This window comes from Pipistrellus kuhlii, unplaced genomic scaffold (genome assembly GCF_014108245.1).
Source record: "Pipistrellus kuhlii isolate mPipKuh1 unplaced genomic scaffold, mPipKuh1.p scaffold_m20_p_38, whole genome shotgun sequence".
NCBI lineage: Eukaryota > Metazoa > Chordata > Mammalia > Chiroptera > Vespertilionidae > Pipistrellus > Pipistrellus kuhlii.
The window spans coordinates 2,041,011-2,058,944 of record NW_023425538.1 but is presented as its reverse complement, the minus strand read 5'-3'; the positions used below and the strand labels follow the sequence as shown (position 1 = coordinate 2,058,944).

The 17,934-nt window shown below is 49.8% G+C and overlaps 1 protein-coding gene across 2 annotated transcripts in view; it reads right to left on the bottom strand.

Annotated features, from left to right (window-relative positions):
- LOC118702216 (Fc gamma binding protein) overlaps positions 1-15,218 on the bottom strand; it is a 39,484-nt gene extending 24,266 nt beyond the window's left edge. For both annotated transcript variants that reach the window (XM_036407948.2, XM_036407949.2), the window contains exons 1-6: positions 15,148-15,218; positions 14,763-14,819; positions 11,982-13,229; positions 9,932-10,281; positions 5,466-6,036; positions 2,871-3,475 (exon numbers count right to left, since the gene is read on the bottom strand). In XM_036407948.2, coding sequence (XP_036263841.1) covers positions 2,871-3,475; positions 5,466-6,036; positions 9,932-10,281; positions 11,982-13,229; positions 14,763-14,817 — 2,829 coding nt within the window. In that variant the 5' untranslated portion in view covers positions 14,818-14,819; positions 15,148-15,218. The remainder of the gene's footprint in view (positions 1-2,870; positions 3,476-5,465; positions 6,037-9,931; positions 10,282-11,981; positions 13,230-14,762; positions 14,820-15,147) is intronic.
- Positions 15,219-17,934: the final 2,716 nt, after the last annotated feature.

The following is a 17,934-nucleotide window of genomic DNA, read 5'->3' as shown; positions in this document are numbered from 1 at the left end:
CTTTTGTCCTGGCTGCTTTCCCCTCATCCTTCGGTACTTGGCTTAAATCCAAGTCCCTACTCTAGAAGGTGCTGCTTAACCTTGGCTCTCTCCACCTTTGTGCACACATCACTCGCTTAGCCTCCTTGATGTCTCCCTGAACGTATCAAGTGCATTCCCACCTCAGGGCCTTTGCACTTGCTTTGCCCTCTTCCTAGAATACCACCCATCACTCTTCACCTGGCCACCTCTACTTCACCTTTTAGGTGTCAGCTTTGCTCCAAACCCTTTACCATGGCCTAAAAAGGCCTACCCTGTTTCCCCGAAAATAAGACAGTGTCTTATATTAATTTTTTCTCCCAAAGTTGCACTAGGTCTTATTTTCAGGGGATGTCTTATCTTTCCATGCGCTAGGTCTTATTTTCGGAGGATGTCTTATTTTCGGGGAAACACGGTAGATGATCTGAGCCCCAAGACTCTTCAATTTAATGATTCCATTTTCCACCCCGGAAACTTCAGTCATGCAGGCATTTTGACATTTCCCTGAACTCAACCAGCTCAGCCCAGCCACAAGGCCTTTTGCACTTGCTGTACCCTTCGCTGCCACATTTCTACCCTCTTCCTCATCCCTATTCTTTGCCTGGTTTCTTCCACCTCTCAGCTTAAAATAGAACCCGTCTACCCACCAGGCCCTGCTTGTCCCCACTGTCTGTACTCCATCTTCCTGATCTCACTCTCTCAGGGCAACCTCCTTGGCCCCAGACTGTTCTACATGCTTCAAGTTCAGTCCGGCCTCAGCTTTTGCACCTATCTTCCCCTTGCCTAGCAATAACTACTTTTTACCTGGGTCTCTTCCTCGTCTTTTAGTTTTTAGTTTAAATCAAATGCCTCCATCATAGCAGTCCCCTCCATTATCCCCTGCCTCATTCCCCCCTTTCTCTCTCTCTCCTAGCCCCACTGGCCTCCATGATTTTCCTCTACCTCTCATGTTTATTCTTCCCTCAAAGTCTTTGCACTTGCTGTTCTTTCTAGCAGAACCCCTTTCCATCCACTCCCTGCCTGTTCCATCTCTTTCTTCAAGAGAGGCAACAGAAGGTAGTGTTTGAGAGTATGGAGTGGCTCTGCCACTCATTGTACCCTTGAGTAAGTAGTCACTTAACCTCTCCATGCCTCAGTTTCCTCATCTAGCAAGATTAGCTGTTTCACAACGTTGTTGTAGAAATTCATTGAGTTACTGTAGGTCAAGCATTTAACACACAGAATCAAGAATATATGGCAAGCCAAAACCGGTAACCGGTTTGGCTCAGTGGATAGAGCATCGGTCTGCGGACTGAGGGGTCCCAGATTCGATTCCAGTCAAGGGCATGTACCTTGGTTGCGGGCACATCCCAGTAGGGGGTGTGCAGGAGGCAGCTAATCAATGATTCTCTCTCATTGATATTTCTAACTCTCTATCCCTCTCTCTTCTTCTCTATAAAAAAAAAAAATCAATAAAAATATTTTTTATTTTACTGATTTTTTTTTTTACAGAGAGGAAGAGAGTTAGAAACATCGATGAGAGAGAAACATTGATCAGCTGCCTCTTGCACACCCGCTACTGGGGATGTGCCCACAACCAAGGTACATGCCCTTCACCGGAATCGAACCTGGGACCTTTCAGTCCACAGGCAGATGCTCTATCCACTGAGCCAAACCGGTTTTGGCAATAAAAATATATTTTAAAAAAAGAATACATGGCTATTATTATCCAAGCCTCCACTTAAATGTCATTTCAGAGAGGTGAGAACATAAATATTGGCATTTGTGTCTTCCGCTTATCCAGGGGCTTCTCTATGTCAAACACTAGGCTTTATGGGCAGAATTTCCTTTACTCCAACATCATTGGATTTACAGGATTAAGAGTATGTCGCCGAAACCGGTTTGGCTCAGTGGATAGAGTGTCGGTCTGCGGACTGAAAGGTCCTAGGTTCGATTCTGGTCCAGGGCATGTACATTGGTTGCGGGCACATCCCTGGTGGGGGTTGTGCAAGAGGCAGCTGGTCGATGTATCTCTCTCATCGATGTTTCTAGCTCTCTATCCCTCTCCCTTCCTCTCTGTGAAAAATCAAATATATATATATATATATATATATATATATATATATATATATATATATTTAAAAGAATTAAGGCATGTCAAGTGTTTGGCACAGTGCCTGGCACATGGAAAATTCCCTTGGTTTTCCATTTCCCACTCATCTTCCCCCTGAAAGCCTGGGCCATTGTCCCAACCTTCTGGATAATAATTATCAGCTATTGTTGTGAATCTTACCACAACCCACCTCTGGGCTTTTATCTTGACTTCTGCGGGGAGGTGGACCGTCTGAGAGCCCTCTGCCTAGAACCATGCTGCTCTTTGGGCTCCCCCCGCCGCACCCCCCTAATGCACACTCCTCTAGTTCCCGACCTCTTACTGGTCACCTTACCCTCTGAAAACCAACCGTAAAATGCATAAATCTATAACTCTGGAGGGTTCATGTCAACACAATATTAAGTTAACATGTTCTGAACATCTGCTGGACCTCAAGGGTCTTTTCAACACTCTACTAATATTAACTGGGCAAGTTCTCACAACCACCTTGTGAAGCGGCTTCCACTTGAGGCACCTTCTTATTCTCTCATTTGACAGCGGACAAAACTAAGGCCGGGAGAGCCCGTCATAGTCAGGGAGAGGCCGCAGCGCCTGTGTGGGGACCCTGGCTTTCATCACTGACCACAGGCCTCCTGACAGCCCCACCCTTTTGGGGAGAAATGCTGGCCCCTCCACCTCCACCTCCACCTCCACTTTCACCTCCACCTCCACCTCCACCTCCACCTCCACTTCCACGGGGCCCTGGGTGCTTGATGCTCACCAGCACTTGCCCGGGGTGCTCCCGGCGCACCTCCACCTTCACGCCGTGGGCCTCCAGGCGTACGGCACGCGTGTAGCTAACCATCTGGCTACCCCGATGCTCATTTTCCACCAGCACCCGAAAGGCGGGCAGAGCTGGGTTCTGGCCGCACGAGCCCGCCAGCAGGTAGGTGCAGGTGCCCATGAAGTCAAAGCGTCGGCCATCGAAGCTCACGTAGTGTGGGTCCCCCGACGCCTGGCAGCTCCCGAAGCGGTCGGGATAGCAACCCAGGAGGCCGTTCTGGATGCGGCAGCGCTCGCCGGCGGGACAGCCCTGCGTGTCGCTGCAGCTCACCTCCCGGGTGGCGCCGTTGCAGGTGCAGCGCCGCCTGCACCGATCGTCCGCCCACACCTGCTGGCCGGGAGCCAGCGGGCGGCCCTGGTAGATGCAGCCGCAGGACGAGGCCGCCACACACGCGCCGCCGCTGGCCACGAAGCCCGGGAGGCATGCGCAGCCCTCCACGCATGGGCGCCCCGAGCAGTTGGCGGGAGCAGCAGTGGGGTTGCAGGAGGCGGGACAGGCGGGGCCACAGGGCTCGTAGCGACTGTTGGCAGGGCAGCTCAGGGCTGTGGGGAGACAGGGTTAAGGGGTCAGGTTAACACAGTGGGGTCCTGGAGTGACTCTCCTCTCAGTCTGGAAAGTCCCAGGACTTCCCTCCCAAAGAGCCCTGATCCTCCCCCAGCACTCCCCATCCTTCAGGTGCTCAGGCCTCAAACCTCAGAGACAGAGTTGACCCCTCCTCCCTTCATTCCCTGGACAACCAACCGGTCAGCAAATCCTGTGAGTTCCATATTCAAAGCCTACCCAGAGTCTGCCCCCTTCTCCTATCATCACCGTCCTCACCCTCTCCTACCCACTCCAACAGCCTCCTGCTGGATCCCTTCTGCCCCCACTATGCCCCACAGTCTGTCCTTCACAGGCAGCCACAGGGACCCTGTGAACACCTGAGTCAGAGGACATCCGTCTCCTGCTCAGAGCCCATGTGTGGCTCTGTCTTGTTCAGAGTGAAGGCCAGAGTCCTGGTGGCCCACAAGGCCTCACAGCATCTGCCCTCCTCACCTCTTATTTTCTCCTCTCATCCTCTCTCTGGCTCACTCTGCCTAGCCACAGTGGCCTCCTCACAGATCCTCACGGCTCAGGCCCCTATGACTGGGTTGGACCTTCCTTGGAAGGCAATACAGCATGTTATTAAGAGAAGGCTACTGAAGTTCAGATGGGCTGGGTTCAAATCCTGGCTCTCCCTTCTTAGCTGTGTGGTCATGAGCAAATGATTCCCACTGCCCTGTGTCTCAGTTTCCCCCTCAGTAAAATGGGATAATAATAGCACCGACCTCACAGGCTGTTGTGAGGAGTACATGAGTCCATCTGTGTAGATCATCCCATAAGCATCATTGATATTACTTAGCTGTCTCTGTTGTCTTATCCTTAGTCTCTGCCCCAATGTCACCTCCTCAGAAAGTTGTTCCCTAAGTACCTTCTTCATGACCCTCCCATTTGCTCTTATTACATAAACTTTATTCCTTTTGCTCTCTGGAGATACTCCACGGTTTATTGCTTACTGGCTGTCTTCCTGATAGGACATAAGTTCTGTGAGAGCAGGACCAGGTCTGCCCAATCACAGCTGAATCCTCAGCACCAAGGAAAGGGCCCTGCCCAGTGGATGAGTGAACTCCCTGGTTCCTCTTCTGCACTAGGCATTAGGGAACTCTGCAGAGGGGACTGAGAACTGGGCAGTAAGGACACACAATGACCAAGACAAACCCCAAACAGCCCCAGTATCTCCTTCAGACTTACTCCTCCTCCAGAGTAGGATAGGATGGGCCTGGGATAGGATGCCTCTTCCTCTCTTCCTTCTAGCCTTTCTGCCTTCTGAACATTTCTCTGAGAACCTCATAGGGGCAGGGGCAGGTGGGTGTACATCACCAGCTTGGAGATGGGGACAGATAAGGACTTGGGGAATGCTTGATGAATGGATGCAGAAATGAGTGAAAGGATGATTAAGGGGGTGGACACCTGACTAAGGAGCTTGGACTTCATCCAGAGGACATTGAGGAGTCATGGAAGGGCTATAAAGAAGTGCTCACATTTCTGCTTCGGGAGTCCGAGGATGACTTCTCATGCCAAGCTTAGCATGTGCTCTTCCTTCAGCCTGGAACTCTCTTCCTGCTCTCCTTTTCCTAGCTAGTTCCTAGTCCTCCTATGAGTTGTTGATTGGGCATCCTTTTCTCTAATAAATCCTCCTTAATCTCCCAGACTGAGTCTGAAAGCTTTTCTAGTCTCCCATAGACTCCTTGGACTTCCCCCATCCTTGCCCTGACCATTCTGTCTATGCCTCCCCAACTTAGCCATGATCATCTGAACTGTCACTGTCAAGTGATATGTCTGCCTCAACCTTAGGCTCACTGTGGACACAGCCTGGCCATCTTGGCCATCTCCATGTCCCTGACATGACCCAGCTCCAGGCTGAACCACATGAAGTGTTCTGGTGTTGAGCAGATGTAAGGAGTCCCCTGCCTCTCTCCATGTGTTCCCAGCCCCAACCAGGACATCACTCACGGCAGTTGGCTGGTGACCTCCAGTCCTTGATAGAGACGCCAAGCTCCAGACAGGCCTGGGCATAGACGCTGAGGCTACGGCACAGGCTGGAGCGGTCCCCATTGAGCACACACAGGTCGTACACACACTCCTTCAGGAAGGGCAAGGGGCTCAGGGTATCATGGCAGGCGGCAAAGGGGCCGTTAGGCTTGGTCAGCATGCCGCAGAGACGGTCGCCCTCATAGTGCTGGGCCTGGCCTGGGGTACAAGAGGGGCAGTTGCCTTGGCAGGTGTCCTCACACAAATAGTCCCCGTCATCCAGCCTCCAGCTATCGGCAAACTCCGCAACATTAGGCGCCTGATCCCCAAAAGGTGTGAGGAAGTCATCAGTGGCATTGCCGTTATAGTTGCCACACAGTCCGTGCACCTGGCCTTGGAAGCGTGTGGGCAGGCTCAGTGCCAGCTGGCAGTCCCAGTCGTAGGAGACCATCAGCCCGAAGTCCAGCTCCACTATGGCCCGAGTCCCACTCTGGTACACACGAAAGCGACCCTCGGCCAGGGAAGCAGGCAGGCGTGAGCGCTGGTTGTCGATCTGCAGAAGGATGAGGAGGGAGGGGAGTGGTCACATTATGTGGTCCTGCCTTCAGACCCTCATCTCCTCCTACTGGCTTCCCTGCCCCAGCTTGCAGTGGGATTCCCCCCTCCTGTTACTGCCACCAATCAACCTCAGGATCTTTGCTGTTGCTATCCCTGTGGAATGAAATGTTCTTCCCCTATATGCTCATTTCCCCACCTCTTACAAAAGCTTTCCTCAAATGTCGCCATCTCAACAAGGCCATCCTTAACCATCCTATTTTATATGGCTACTCTTTCCTGCTCTAGTTTGTTCTCATAGTTTCTAACCTTCTAATATATCATTTGCACATATCATCTGTCTAACTCCATAGACTGCCAGGTGTCCACAAAGACAGGGATCATTGTCTGCTTTGATCCCTACTTCATTCCCAGTGCCTAGAGCAGTGCCTGGCAGAACAGCAGGCACTCAGTGAGTGAATGAGGGCACCACTGTGTCAAATAAACACTCACTGGGCACTCACTCTGCCTAGTCTGTGCATGGAAATCATGGAGATCCAGCGATGACCAAGACAACTGCCCCTACTCTCATGGTAAAGATAGCCCTTTCACTAGAAAGGTAAGAACAGGCAGGCCTGGGGTGGAGGCACAAGAGGCTGTGGGAACTTAGAAAAGGGCCAAACCCAACCTTGCAGGTCAGGGGAGGCTTCCTGGAGGAAGTGACAGCTGAGCTGAGCTGTAAAAGATTAGTAAGAGAGAGCCATGGACATAGGGATTAGGAAGAGTATTCCTTTGGAAATGTCCCAGTGGAAAGGGTCTGCCAGAAGATAGGAGTATGTCCCTCTGTCCTTTGGACACATTTCCTCTTCCTGAGCATCTCTTTCATATGCTTTCTCCATATATTCTCATCTTAGACAAGAGTAGGAGGTGTAAAAATGGAGTAACAGGCAGAAGGAATAGCATGATTGGTGGTCTGAAGATATGATAAAACATTCATTCATTCATTCATTCATTCAGTTAATCAGCAAAGCCTCTAAGAGTCCTACTGTGTGTCCAGGTCTGTGATAGGAAGTGCTATGGACATAGCAGTGACTAAGACAGCCTGGGGCTTCACACATATAGGCTCTCAGTCCAGGGGTCACTGTTCAAATCTATTGCTCTGCAAGATCAGTGATCTCCTTTTTAAAATAATACAACTAATATTTGTCCATTACAGAAAACTTCCCAAATGTGTCTGAGCAAAACACAAAAGACAAATCACCCATATTGCTGTAGACACACACACAGCATTTATAAATCCTGAAATATTTTTGTCTTCTACCTTTAAATACATTTATCTTTTTCTAAAAACATAAATGAGACCATGCTAACATCATCATTTCATGAATTCCTTTGTTCTAACATCTTGTGGACATCCTGCCATGATTCTACCAAGAGCTTTACACCTGTGCCAGGTCACTGACAAAAGCAACGGACCCTCTTCCTGAATTTTGCACATGTGCAAAATTCTATATAATTTCAAGGGATTTGAAGCTCCCCTTAGCTTGTGCTCAATCCCCTTAGATCTCAAGAACACCAACCTTAATCCACCTGGATGTTAATCTCTCAGATCCACCTGCACACTCATAAAATGAGGGAGGGCTGAGAATATTCACTGCAGTACCATTTGCCATCAAGAGCAAAGTGTCCATCCACAGGGGACTGAGTTCAATGAACTATAATGTACCCATGCAATGGAGAAGGGTGCAGCTGTAAGAAAGGAAGGAAAGGCTCTCTATCCACCGGCATGGAAACAGAATGGATGGTTCAGTGCAAAAAGCGAAGTGCAGAGCAGAGCACAGTACAGCACACTCTTCTAAGACAGGGGAGAGGTAAGAATGGGTGTTTGTATTGGCATAAAGAAACCCTAGATGGACACCTAAGGAATGAGTAAAGTGTTACCTGTGGGGAGTGGGAGAGGATCAGATGAAGACAGGCTGAAAGCAAGCCCTCTCACAACATGCTGTTTCTCTGTTTTGAGCTATACAAAGGCTTTATCTTTTAAAAAGTTAATTGCAGCCGAAACCGTTTTTGGCTCAGTGGATAGAATGTCAGCCTGCAGACTGAAAGGTCCCGGGTTCGATTCTGGTCAAGGGCATGTGCCTTGGTTGCGGGCACATCCCCAGAAAGGGGTGTGCAAGAGGCAGCTGATGGATGATTCTCTCTCATTGATGTTTCTCTATCCCTCTCTCTTCCTCCCTGTGAAAAAATCATTAGCAATATATTTAAAATATATATTTTTTAAAGTTAATTGCAGTAACATGGGAGAACCTCACATTATTATGTTGAGACTGGATGATTCCATTAATATGAAGTTCTTGAACAGACGAAACTAATCTATGGAGGAAAAACCCCAAACTGTGATTGCATTTAGGGTGGGCGGGGATTTGTTTGGGAAGGGGCATAAGGAAATGCTCCAGAGTGATGAATTAATGCAGGTTTGGGTTGCACATTTGCCAAAACTCAGTGAACTGTTCACTTCAAATGTGTGGCTTTTATTATGTATAAATTTAATTTCAAACGTAAGCAATAAGAAGTGTAAAAATAATATATTCCAGTTATGATATGGATGTTGAAGTCTTTGGGGGTGAAATATACTGGTGTCTGGAACTTACTTTGAAGTGCATAAAAAATAAGATGGTTTGTTGAATGGACAGAGAGATGAGCAGATGATACATGTGTGATAAATCAGGAAGACTGAAATGTTTAGTCAAGATCAGGGGAAACTTTTTTCTGCAGAGGGCCATTTAGATATTTATAACATCACTCTTAAGCCATACAAAATTATCAACTTAAAAGTTAGCCTGCTATATTTGGCCAATGCCTTGGCAGGGCCAGACCGAATGATTTCAGGGGCCTTTTATGGCCCTCCAACCAGACATTCCCTACCCCTGATCTAGATAATTGGCATACGAGTGTTCACTGCACAGTGATTTTAACTTTTCAGATGTTTGAACATTTTCATAATAACATGGTAGAGAGAAATAAATAATTGCCGTAGGGTGTTATTGTATTGTATTTACCAGAGGCAAAAGGACTAGAAGTTAAAAATAGGGACCTGTGAGCCAGCCTACCTGTGTTCCCAGCTCCATCGCCTATAGCTCTAAGAGTCTTAGAGTCTAAGACCATCGGAAGTCACACATCTCTCTGGACCTCAGTTTCCTCATCTAAAAGCATTGATAATAATAATAGTGCCCCTGAGACCGGTTTGGCTCAATGGATAGAGCGTCGGCTTGGGGACTGAAGGGTCCCAGGTTTGATGGTCAAGGGCATGTACCTTGGTTGCGGGCATATCCCCAGTAGGGGGTGTACAAGAGGCAGCTGATCGATGACTCTCATCGATGTTTCTAACTCTATCTCTCTCCCTTCCTCTCTGTACAAAATCAATAAAATATATTTTTTTAAAAAAATAATAATAATAGTGCCTACCTTACAAACTGTGAATAGTAAGTGCATTAAAACCTGGAAAATGCAAACTAATCTGGCACATAGTGCTCACTAAAGTTAGTGTTTGGCCACTTAAGAAATTCCCCATTTGGGGACATTTTGTTTTCTTTTTTCCCTACCATTATTGTTGTTGATTGCTCTTACAAACCACATTGGCATAAACTTTTCCCCCTAACCGTATCTCTGAGCATCCTTAAAAAATTTTAGAAGTACATTGCTGGACAAAAGGAGTTTAAGATTCTGCCACCGATTTTCAAATCCCTCCTTCCCAACCCCCACACCCTGGGCCCACTTCTTATACCCTCCACTAGGATTAACCCCCCCCCCCCCGCCCCCGGCCCCCCCCCCCCCCCCCTACACACACACACAGGCTTTGCTCCTCCTTCTAACTGATGGGCATTATAACCTGAAGAGGCAGGATTCCTTACCCGGGCGAAACCAACTTCCCCGCGGGCCAGCGACACGGAGTGGCTGTAGGCCTGCACGGTGACGAAGCCCACGTAGGAGACCCTGCGGCTGCCGCGGTGCTCATTCTTGGCCTCCACGCTGAAGGCCGGCAGGGTCTGGTCTTCGCTGTTCAGCTCCACCATCATGTACGTGCACGTGCCCATCATGTCATAGCGGCGGCCATCGAAGGTGGTGTAATGGGGGTCACCCTGGGCTCGGCAGACGGCCACGGAGCCTGGCATGCACTTGGGATGCCCGTCCACCATCTGGCAGAGCTGCGAGGGAGCGCACTGCACGTCTTCGCAAGAGGTCTTCTCCGCGAGCAGCAGGGCTGGGAGGGAGGAGGGGCGGCCAGGGAGAAGTTAGCAATGTCCAGTGGCTGGGAGTCCTGGCGCAATCCCGTGCAGGGGGTTTGGGCAGTGTGTTCACAACTACCCATTTTAGAAGTGGGGAAACTGAGGTCTGGAGTCGCACGGGGAGAGAGCTGCTCAGGCCTAAGCCGAGCCCAGGTTTCTTGATTCTCTGGTTTAACACAGCTCAGCCCAGAGAACTGGAAGGTAGCGGGAAAGGACGGGCAGGAGCAGTCAGGGCAGACCTAATTCATTAATTTCCTCTCCCTGTTTCCTCCTCTCCTACCCTCTCACTCAGGTCACTCACTAAGGCAGAAGATGGAAGACAGAGACTGTTCAACAGAATGGGAATGACAGTGGGGTCAGGCTATCCAGGTCAGAATCCCGACTCAACCAATCAGCTGGACAAGGAATGGTAAACTCTGTTCCTCACTTTCTTCACTGGTGACATTGATGACAATGATTCCTTCTTCACAGGGATTTCTGGGGAAGGGGTGCTGCCAGGTTTAAATAAGCGAAAACAAGGAGGGCTGGGAACTGCCCCCAGAGGTTACAATTAATCGCCTACCCCTTCGCCATTCTACTATGGAAGCCCAAAGTGGCCCTTTGAGATCGAGTGGTTTATGCCATGGAGGGGCAGAGGGAGGGGCATTTTTGGCAGTATTGGGAACCCCAGTGTCTAGGGTCCTAGCTTAAGGGGTTAGAGGTTCCAAATAAGGAGAAACAGTTTCTGCTCCTCTGCTTCCTGTCTTCAGAAGCTCTTGCCTTCTGTCTACTCATAATCGCAGCCCTACTCGCTTGCCAGGTACTCCCAAAGTGCTTTACAAAAGTTTACAAATTACACCCGTGAAGGGGGTGCTGTTACTATCCCCATTTCACAGAAGTGGAAACTGAGGCCCCCAGAGGTGAAGTCATATGCCCCAGGTCACACAAGCAGAGGTGGTATTTGAACCCCAGAAACCTGGCTCTCCCATCTGTGCCATCGAGTGCTGCCCTGCCTGGAAGCAGCTCTCGATGTGCTGAGCCTGAGGTTCCATTTAGGGCAGGTCCTGTGAGGCACCTGGCATGTTGAGAGAGAAATACCCCAGCCTGGGAGGCATCATCATTATTATACTTTTAGGTCTCCTAAGTTTGGGCATAAACATTCCAAAGCAAGTGTGGGAGAGTATCATTTAGCAACTGGTATAGTGGTGTATCAGTTGCTAAAATATAAAAATATTTGCAAACAAATTGGTAAAAAGCTGTTAACCCGTCCCTGCCCTCCCCCCTCCCAATAGTCCTCTCTCACACACATTGGCTCTCCCCTAAGACCCATTCCCCAATTTCTCCTCAAAAGCAACAGACCAGGGCTAATGCCAGATACCGTGGGGGCTTCTAGGACCCTGCTTCATGTGCTGGTATCTCTTCCCATGTGTGAGACCCTGGACCTCACCTGCTGCTAAACATTTAGAGTAGGGAGTTGCTTGGGGGGTGGGGATATAGAGAGGGACTGGGAAGCCTTAAGGAAAGGAAGGATGACAGAGAGGATGGCAGTGTGTGTGTGTGTGTGTGTGTGTGTGTGTGTGTGTACGTGTGTGTGGTAGGGGGAACAGCAGGAGAGCAGGTGGGTAAGAAAAGGGGAAAGGCAAGAGAGCCCACAAGGAGACACCTGGTGGACAGGGTGGCGTTTCCCATCACTCACTCTGGCTGCAGGCAGCGGCTGTCCCGTAGCCCCCGGACTGGCTCAGCCAAAAGGTGAGCAGCCCGAAGCTGGCATTGGCCATGGCCATGTGGATCATGTTAGCACCGCTGAAGTCCACTTCAGCATATGAGAACTCGCTGCCTGGAACCGTTACCCAGGTGAGCCCAGGCCCCAGCCTGTGTCCATCGATGGTCAGCTTGTCAGCATCCTTCGTCTGTGCCATCACGAGAGCCACACCTTTAGAGCCTGGGAAGTTATTGACCACATAGGCAGGGCAGTAGGCCTCCACATCTGGGATCAGGACCAAGTAGGGGTCATAGGTCACTTTCTCCCTTGTGCCACCCGCGCCAAACAATAGGACTTGAATGCCCACATCTGCAGATAGGAAGAGTGGCCAGTTTGGCCGGACCTCAAACTCAATCACATCACCCTCCTGGAGTCCCCTGGAGCCCATGACATTCCCGTGGTTGTAGGTCAGCTTCGTGGGCTGACTGGCCACAGCATAGACCAGATCAAAGCGGGTCTGGGAGGCCAGAGGGGGCACCACATAGTGGGTGCCCCAGGCAGACGTGGGTATCAGCTGCTCCAACACATGGTTGCAGTTTGTGTGTTTCTGGGCACAGCTGTGGCCAGAGAGCACAACCACAGGGTCACTGGCTGTGACCTTTGATCCTGAGAGATCAGCCGTGCTCTGTACCTGGGCCACTTCGTAGGGCTTGAGATTCACAGTTAGGACACTGCCCCCTGGGTAGAAGTTGCCCATGAATGTCACTGCCCCTTTCAGCTGCACACTGATCTTGGCACCCTTTGCACCAGCCACCACGGCAAACTCCTTGACATTCTTAGCCGAGGCACTAGGGGGTGTGAACACAAAGTACTTTGTTCCCAGGGCGCCGATGGGCCGCAGCAGTGTCAGCTCCTCCGTGTAGGGCTTAGTGTTTATGGCCTGCACAGAGATGTTGCGGTCAGAGTGGATCAATACCGCATGCTGGAAGAGATTGCTGCCGATCATCTCAGCCTTGGTGCTGATGTTGACCATGACCGACTGCCCAGGCTTCACTGTGACATCCTGCGAGGTGCCATCTGCCTGGCTGAGGATGGCAACTGAAGCAAGGCTGTCCGACAGACTGGTGAGGAGGAGGTGGAGCTTGCCTTTGACGTACCCGGACTGGTAGTTCTGCAGGAAGGCTGTGAGGAATTCCTGCCCTCCAGCATCACTGGGGTCCACTGAGGCCTCCTGGGTCAACCCTGGGGTGAAAAAATGCACTTATGGGTCTACTTATCCGTCAGAGAAATAACCTCTAGCCCTGTGCCTGGATAACCTGTTAAATATTAACTTGAGCTTTTCCCCCTCTTTTCTCTTCCCTTTCTCCTTTTTCTTGCAGCATTTACCTACCAGCCTTTCTGACTTTGTCTCCCAGAAGCCTGAATTTGGACAGAGATCTCAAATTCAAGTGTGAGGCAAGTAATGTAAACGTGAGAAACAGTTTGGGTGGTGATTGTGCAGCAGAGCATTCAGATACATCAAAAGTGGGGTGTTGCTACTAGCTTTAGCCTGTTGTTATTTTGACAGCTTATTGGCTCTTTTTCCCTTTTTTATGCCAGATTTTACTTTTTTCTTTTTTTTGCGAGAAACTGGCTTTCTGAATTTCCATGTTAAATCTCCAACCCAAAATTGTTTTTAAGCACTATGGGGCCCAAAGTGGCTAGATTCAGTTGCCAGTTTGTAATGATAGAACTGGAGGTGGGGTGGTGAGTGTGAAGTGGGTAAAGGGAAGAAAGGAGTTATGGAGTGTGAGTAAAATGTCTCCAAGAAATAGAGAGCATTTGGTACTTTTCTCAACACCCCCAAAAAGAAGAAGATTCTCCAGGAGGGAAGGAGGAAGGGAGGGAGGGAGGGAGAGGGAGGGAGGGAGGGAGGGAGAGAGAGAGAGAGAGAGAGAGAGAGAGAGAGAGAGAGAGAGAGAGAGAGAGAGAGAGAGAAGGGGAGAGAAGAAGAAGAAGAGAGAGAAGAAGAAGAAGAAGAAGCAAAGAAAAGAAGAAGAAGAGAAGAAGAAAGAGGAGGAGGAGGAGAGGGGGAGGAGGAGGAGGAGGAGGAAGGAGGAGGAGGAGAGGGAAAGAAGGAGAGGAGAAGAGGGGAGAGGATGAGGAGGAGGCGGCGACGAGCGAGGAGCAGGAGCACGGCGAGAAGGAGAGGAGAGGAGGAGAAGGAGAAGGAGAAGGAGAAAGAGAAGGAGAAGGAGGAGAGAATAGAGAGAGAAGAGGGAGAGGAGGGATCTATGGGGTCTTGGGAAGACTGTGAGGTTATAGAAGTGCCTGCTGAACGCGGGGGCCCTTGAAGGGTATCCTGGTGTCCATGGGGCCAAGGAATCAGGTGTCCCATCTTGGTGTCCCATCCTCTCCCCATTCCTTTGGTTTACTTAAGACTCCAGTCCTGGACCCTGGAGAACTGGGCACCAAGTCTGCCAAGAATGACTTTAGTGAAATTCTCCATTAACTCAGCAGAATAATTGTTAGGCTCTAAACTTTAGCTGCAGAAAATCAAGGGAGTGGTTGTTCTTGCATCTTGAATTGGGGACTACAGTATTCACCTCAATTCTATCACAGTTCTGCAAAGCCCAAGGGCCCTCTCTCCCATTGCAGCTAGCCTAGGGTGACACTGGGAAATGGATTTGTGTAGAGGACACAAATGGAGGGTGCTTACTTAGGCAGGCAGAGTCAAGAACAAGAACAAGGATCAAACTGGAACAAGAACAGGGATGGAATCTTGGTCTTACTTACCCCACAGGAGGGTTGCTCCAGCCCAGAGTGTCCACCAGCTCCGCAGGAAACCCATGTCTGCAGTGAGGAAAAAGAGGGAAGTCATAGGAAGCTGGTCTGTCACTCCTAATGGAGGCCATCTCAGAAAGAACAGAAGGGCCCAGGCTCAGGACAATGGCCACCTGGACAGCAGGAAGACTTGAGTGGGCTGGATCCAAGGGCCAGTGTGTATAGGGTTAGTCGGATGTCCAGTTGGTCTGGGGATGGGGTGGGGAGGGCAGGACAGGGGCAAGAATAGGGAATTGGTTGTCCATTGAGTCTAGGAATGGGGTGGAGAAGCCTAAGGTCAGGGGCAAGAGGAGGAGACCTAATGTCCTATTGCCAAAGGAAACCCAGCCTCTCTCACCTGCAGGTCCCTGGAGCTTCAGGGTTAGCTCCTGGGCTGGGCTATATAGTGGAATTTCTGGGCTCCTTAGGCCACACCCTGCGCCACCTGCCAGGCAGATGGTTCCAACTTCCGGGAGGAGGCTCCTGATCCCAGGGCCAGGTGGAATGGGGATCCTGAAGGCCTGTGAAGGGTGGAGGGAAGCCTGGATGCCTGGGGCCTGAGGATATGAGAACAGCTGGTGGCTGTGCCCTGAGAGCCTGCTGGGAACTTCAATCTTAGAAGGGTGGTGGTCCTGAGGGAAACAGCTGGGGAGCAGGATGCTCAGACCCTGGTCCCCAGGGGGTTGGGAGCTGGGTGGAAGATGGTATTTGATCTTGTTTGCTGACCAGAAGCTGCCTGCAGATGTTTTTTTGGCCTCTGCCAGGTACAATAGCAAAGGACCTGCACCCGGGTCCTGGCTGCTACCCAGTTTCTATTAGCTGATGCCTGGTCCCCAGCCACCCACATGCTGTTTCCAGGCACCACTACCGGAGTGTGTGTGATGGGGAGGTATCTGAACACCTTACCAGGCCTTTGCAGTGAGACGCAATACCTCCACCCCCAGTCCAAGGGCCTCCTATGAAATGGGAACTTCAAAACTAACTTCACTGGGATTATTTTTCTCCCAGGGGGTGCTCTGCAAACTCTCAAAGTCTGTCGGTGGGAGACAGGCACCTCTGGAGCTGTGTGCAAAGAGAGACAGAGGCCTCTGTTTCCTGGTTCCACACAAACACCAGGTTCCACTTCCTGGAGAATTGTTTTCTGGTTCTGAAAGAGGACTGATTGAATGGATTGTGAGTGCTCTTTATCACTTCAGAACCTGCCTAGGCTGGGAAATGAGTATAGGTTGCACACAGAGAAAAGAGACCACTGAAAGGTGGTGTGGGCTTTCTCTGGTGGAGTCTGTTCCTCCTGGGGCCTGGCCTGACCCATGCCCTGCTCCCATCCTCCTGACCTAGGACTCATTGTTTGCTGGGGAGTGTCCCATGGAAACAACAGCTGCAAAGCTTGGGTGTCCTCTCACACAACACCCAGCAGCTGCTGCTCCCAGGACTCCTCCTCTTTTATCATCAAGACCTGGGCCTCTGTGCAGCCAGGGTGGGTGGGGCTCTGACACCCCCCACCCAGGCAGGTTCCCAGAGGGAGAGATAAAGGCTCAGAGTCAACCAGGGACCCAAAGTCAACCAGGAAAATGAAGTGAGTAAATAGGAGACTGGATAAAAGCCAGAGCTGTTGAGAAATAGGAAAGGGTAGGTGCAGGGGGGGGGGGGGGGGACCTACAAGGGGTGAGAGCTTTGGGGAGAGGGGTGCCTGGGTCCCTGAAGAGTCTGGGGATGAGTAGAGAGGTCATCTGAGTTGCCAAGGGAAAAAGGGAGGGGACTTCTGAGATTCTTAAGGAGAAAGCAGCTATTGTAAACCAAGATGTCAAAATCTATGTCAGATACTTCTCTCTTTTTTAAAAAAAAATTCTTTATTGATTATGGTATCACATGATTGTCATTATCCCCCAATTCCCATCTCAAATCCCTCCCCACCCCCCTGTTTTCCGTGACCACCGATCAGGCTTATATGCATGTATGCAAGTCCTTTGGTTGATCTCTCCCCCTGTCTCCCACACCCCACCCCCCTGCCTTCCCTCTGAGGTTTGACAGTCTGATCGATGCTTCCCTATCTCCAGGTCTGTTTTTGTTCATCAAATTATGTTGCTCATTATTTCCCCTAGATGTATGAGATCATGTGCTACAAGAAATACACTTGTAAGAACCGAAAATGAGCCAAGCCATAATGGTTATGCTGAGAAGCAAATGAATTAGTCTGTAGTGAGTTTCTTTCTGGGCCAACAGTTCTTTTGAGTCCCAATTTCAATATCAAACTAAGTTCCTTATGTATACATGTCAGTAATAATATTTCAGTTCTGGATGGTGGACAAATGGTGGTGATGCAGGTCCAACGTTCTCTGGTTTGGTCTTGGGCAACCTTCAGCAATGCATAGCTGCTGTCTGCTAGTATGGTAAAGCATCGTCAGCGTCTTCCATCTCTGGACTGTTTCTCTTCTGTCTTCATGGCTGGAGCAGTCCTGTCAATTCTTCTCTGTTGCAGGAATCCACATGGTCTTGGAGTTGTTTTCTTAAAATATACAAAAATATTCTCTACCAAAAGTTAGTAAAGGAATGTTTTCTTTTTAAAAATATAGATATATTTTATTGATTTTTTACAGAGAGGAAGAGAGAAGGATAGAGAGTTAGAAACATCGATGAGAGAGAATCATCGATCAGCTGCCTCTTGCACACCCCCTACTGGGGATGTGCCTGCAACCAAGGTACATGCCCTTGACCGGAATCGAACCTGGGACCTTTCAGTCCGCAGAGCCAAACCGGTTTCGGCGAGGAATGTTTTCTATAAATTTGATTTGGGATCCTTTTTGCCCAAATGATTTTCCTCTGGCTTGTTTTGACACCATGTGTGTTTTTCATGGGTCTCTTGTTGTTAGCATTACAAATGAAAGTTAATTCTCTAAAGTAAAAATGTTCTAGTTGTAATTTACTTTAGAAAATTAACTTTCATTTGTGATACTTCTCTTATAGTCTGAGACACTCAGAGAAATAAGGAGGGGAGGGAGACAGACAATTAAGGTAAGTATCAGGGGTGATTTTACACACAACCCCCTCCAATCTCCTCCCACCTTGACTCCAGAGAGAAACTTTCCCCCTTCAGAATCTGCCATTGCTCTCTGCAGACAGAGTCCCCAGATGGGGTGGGGTGGGG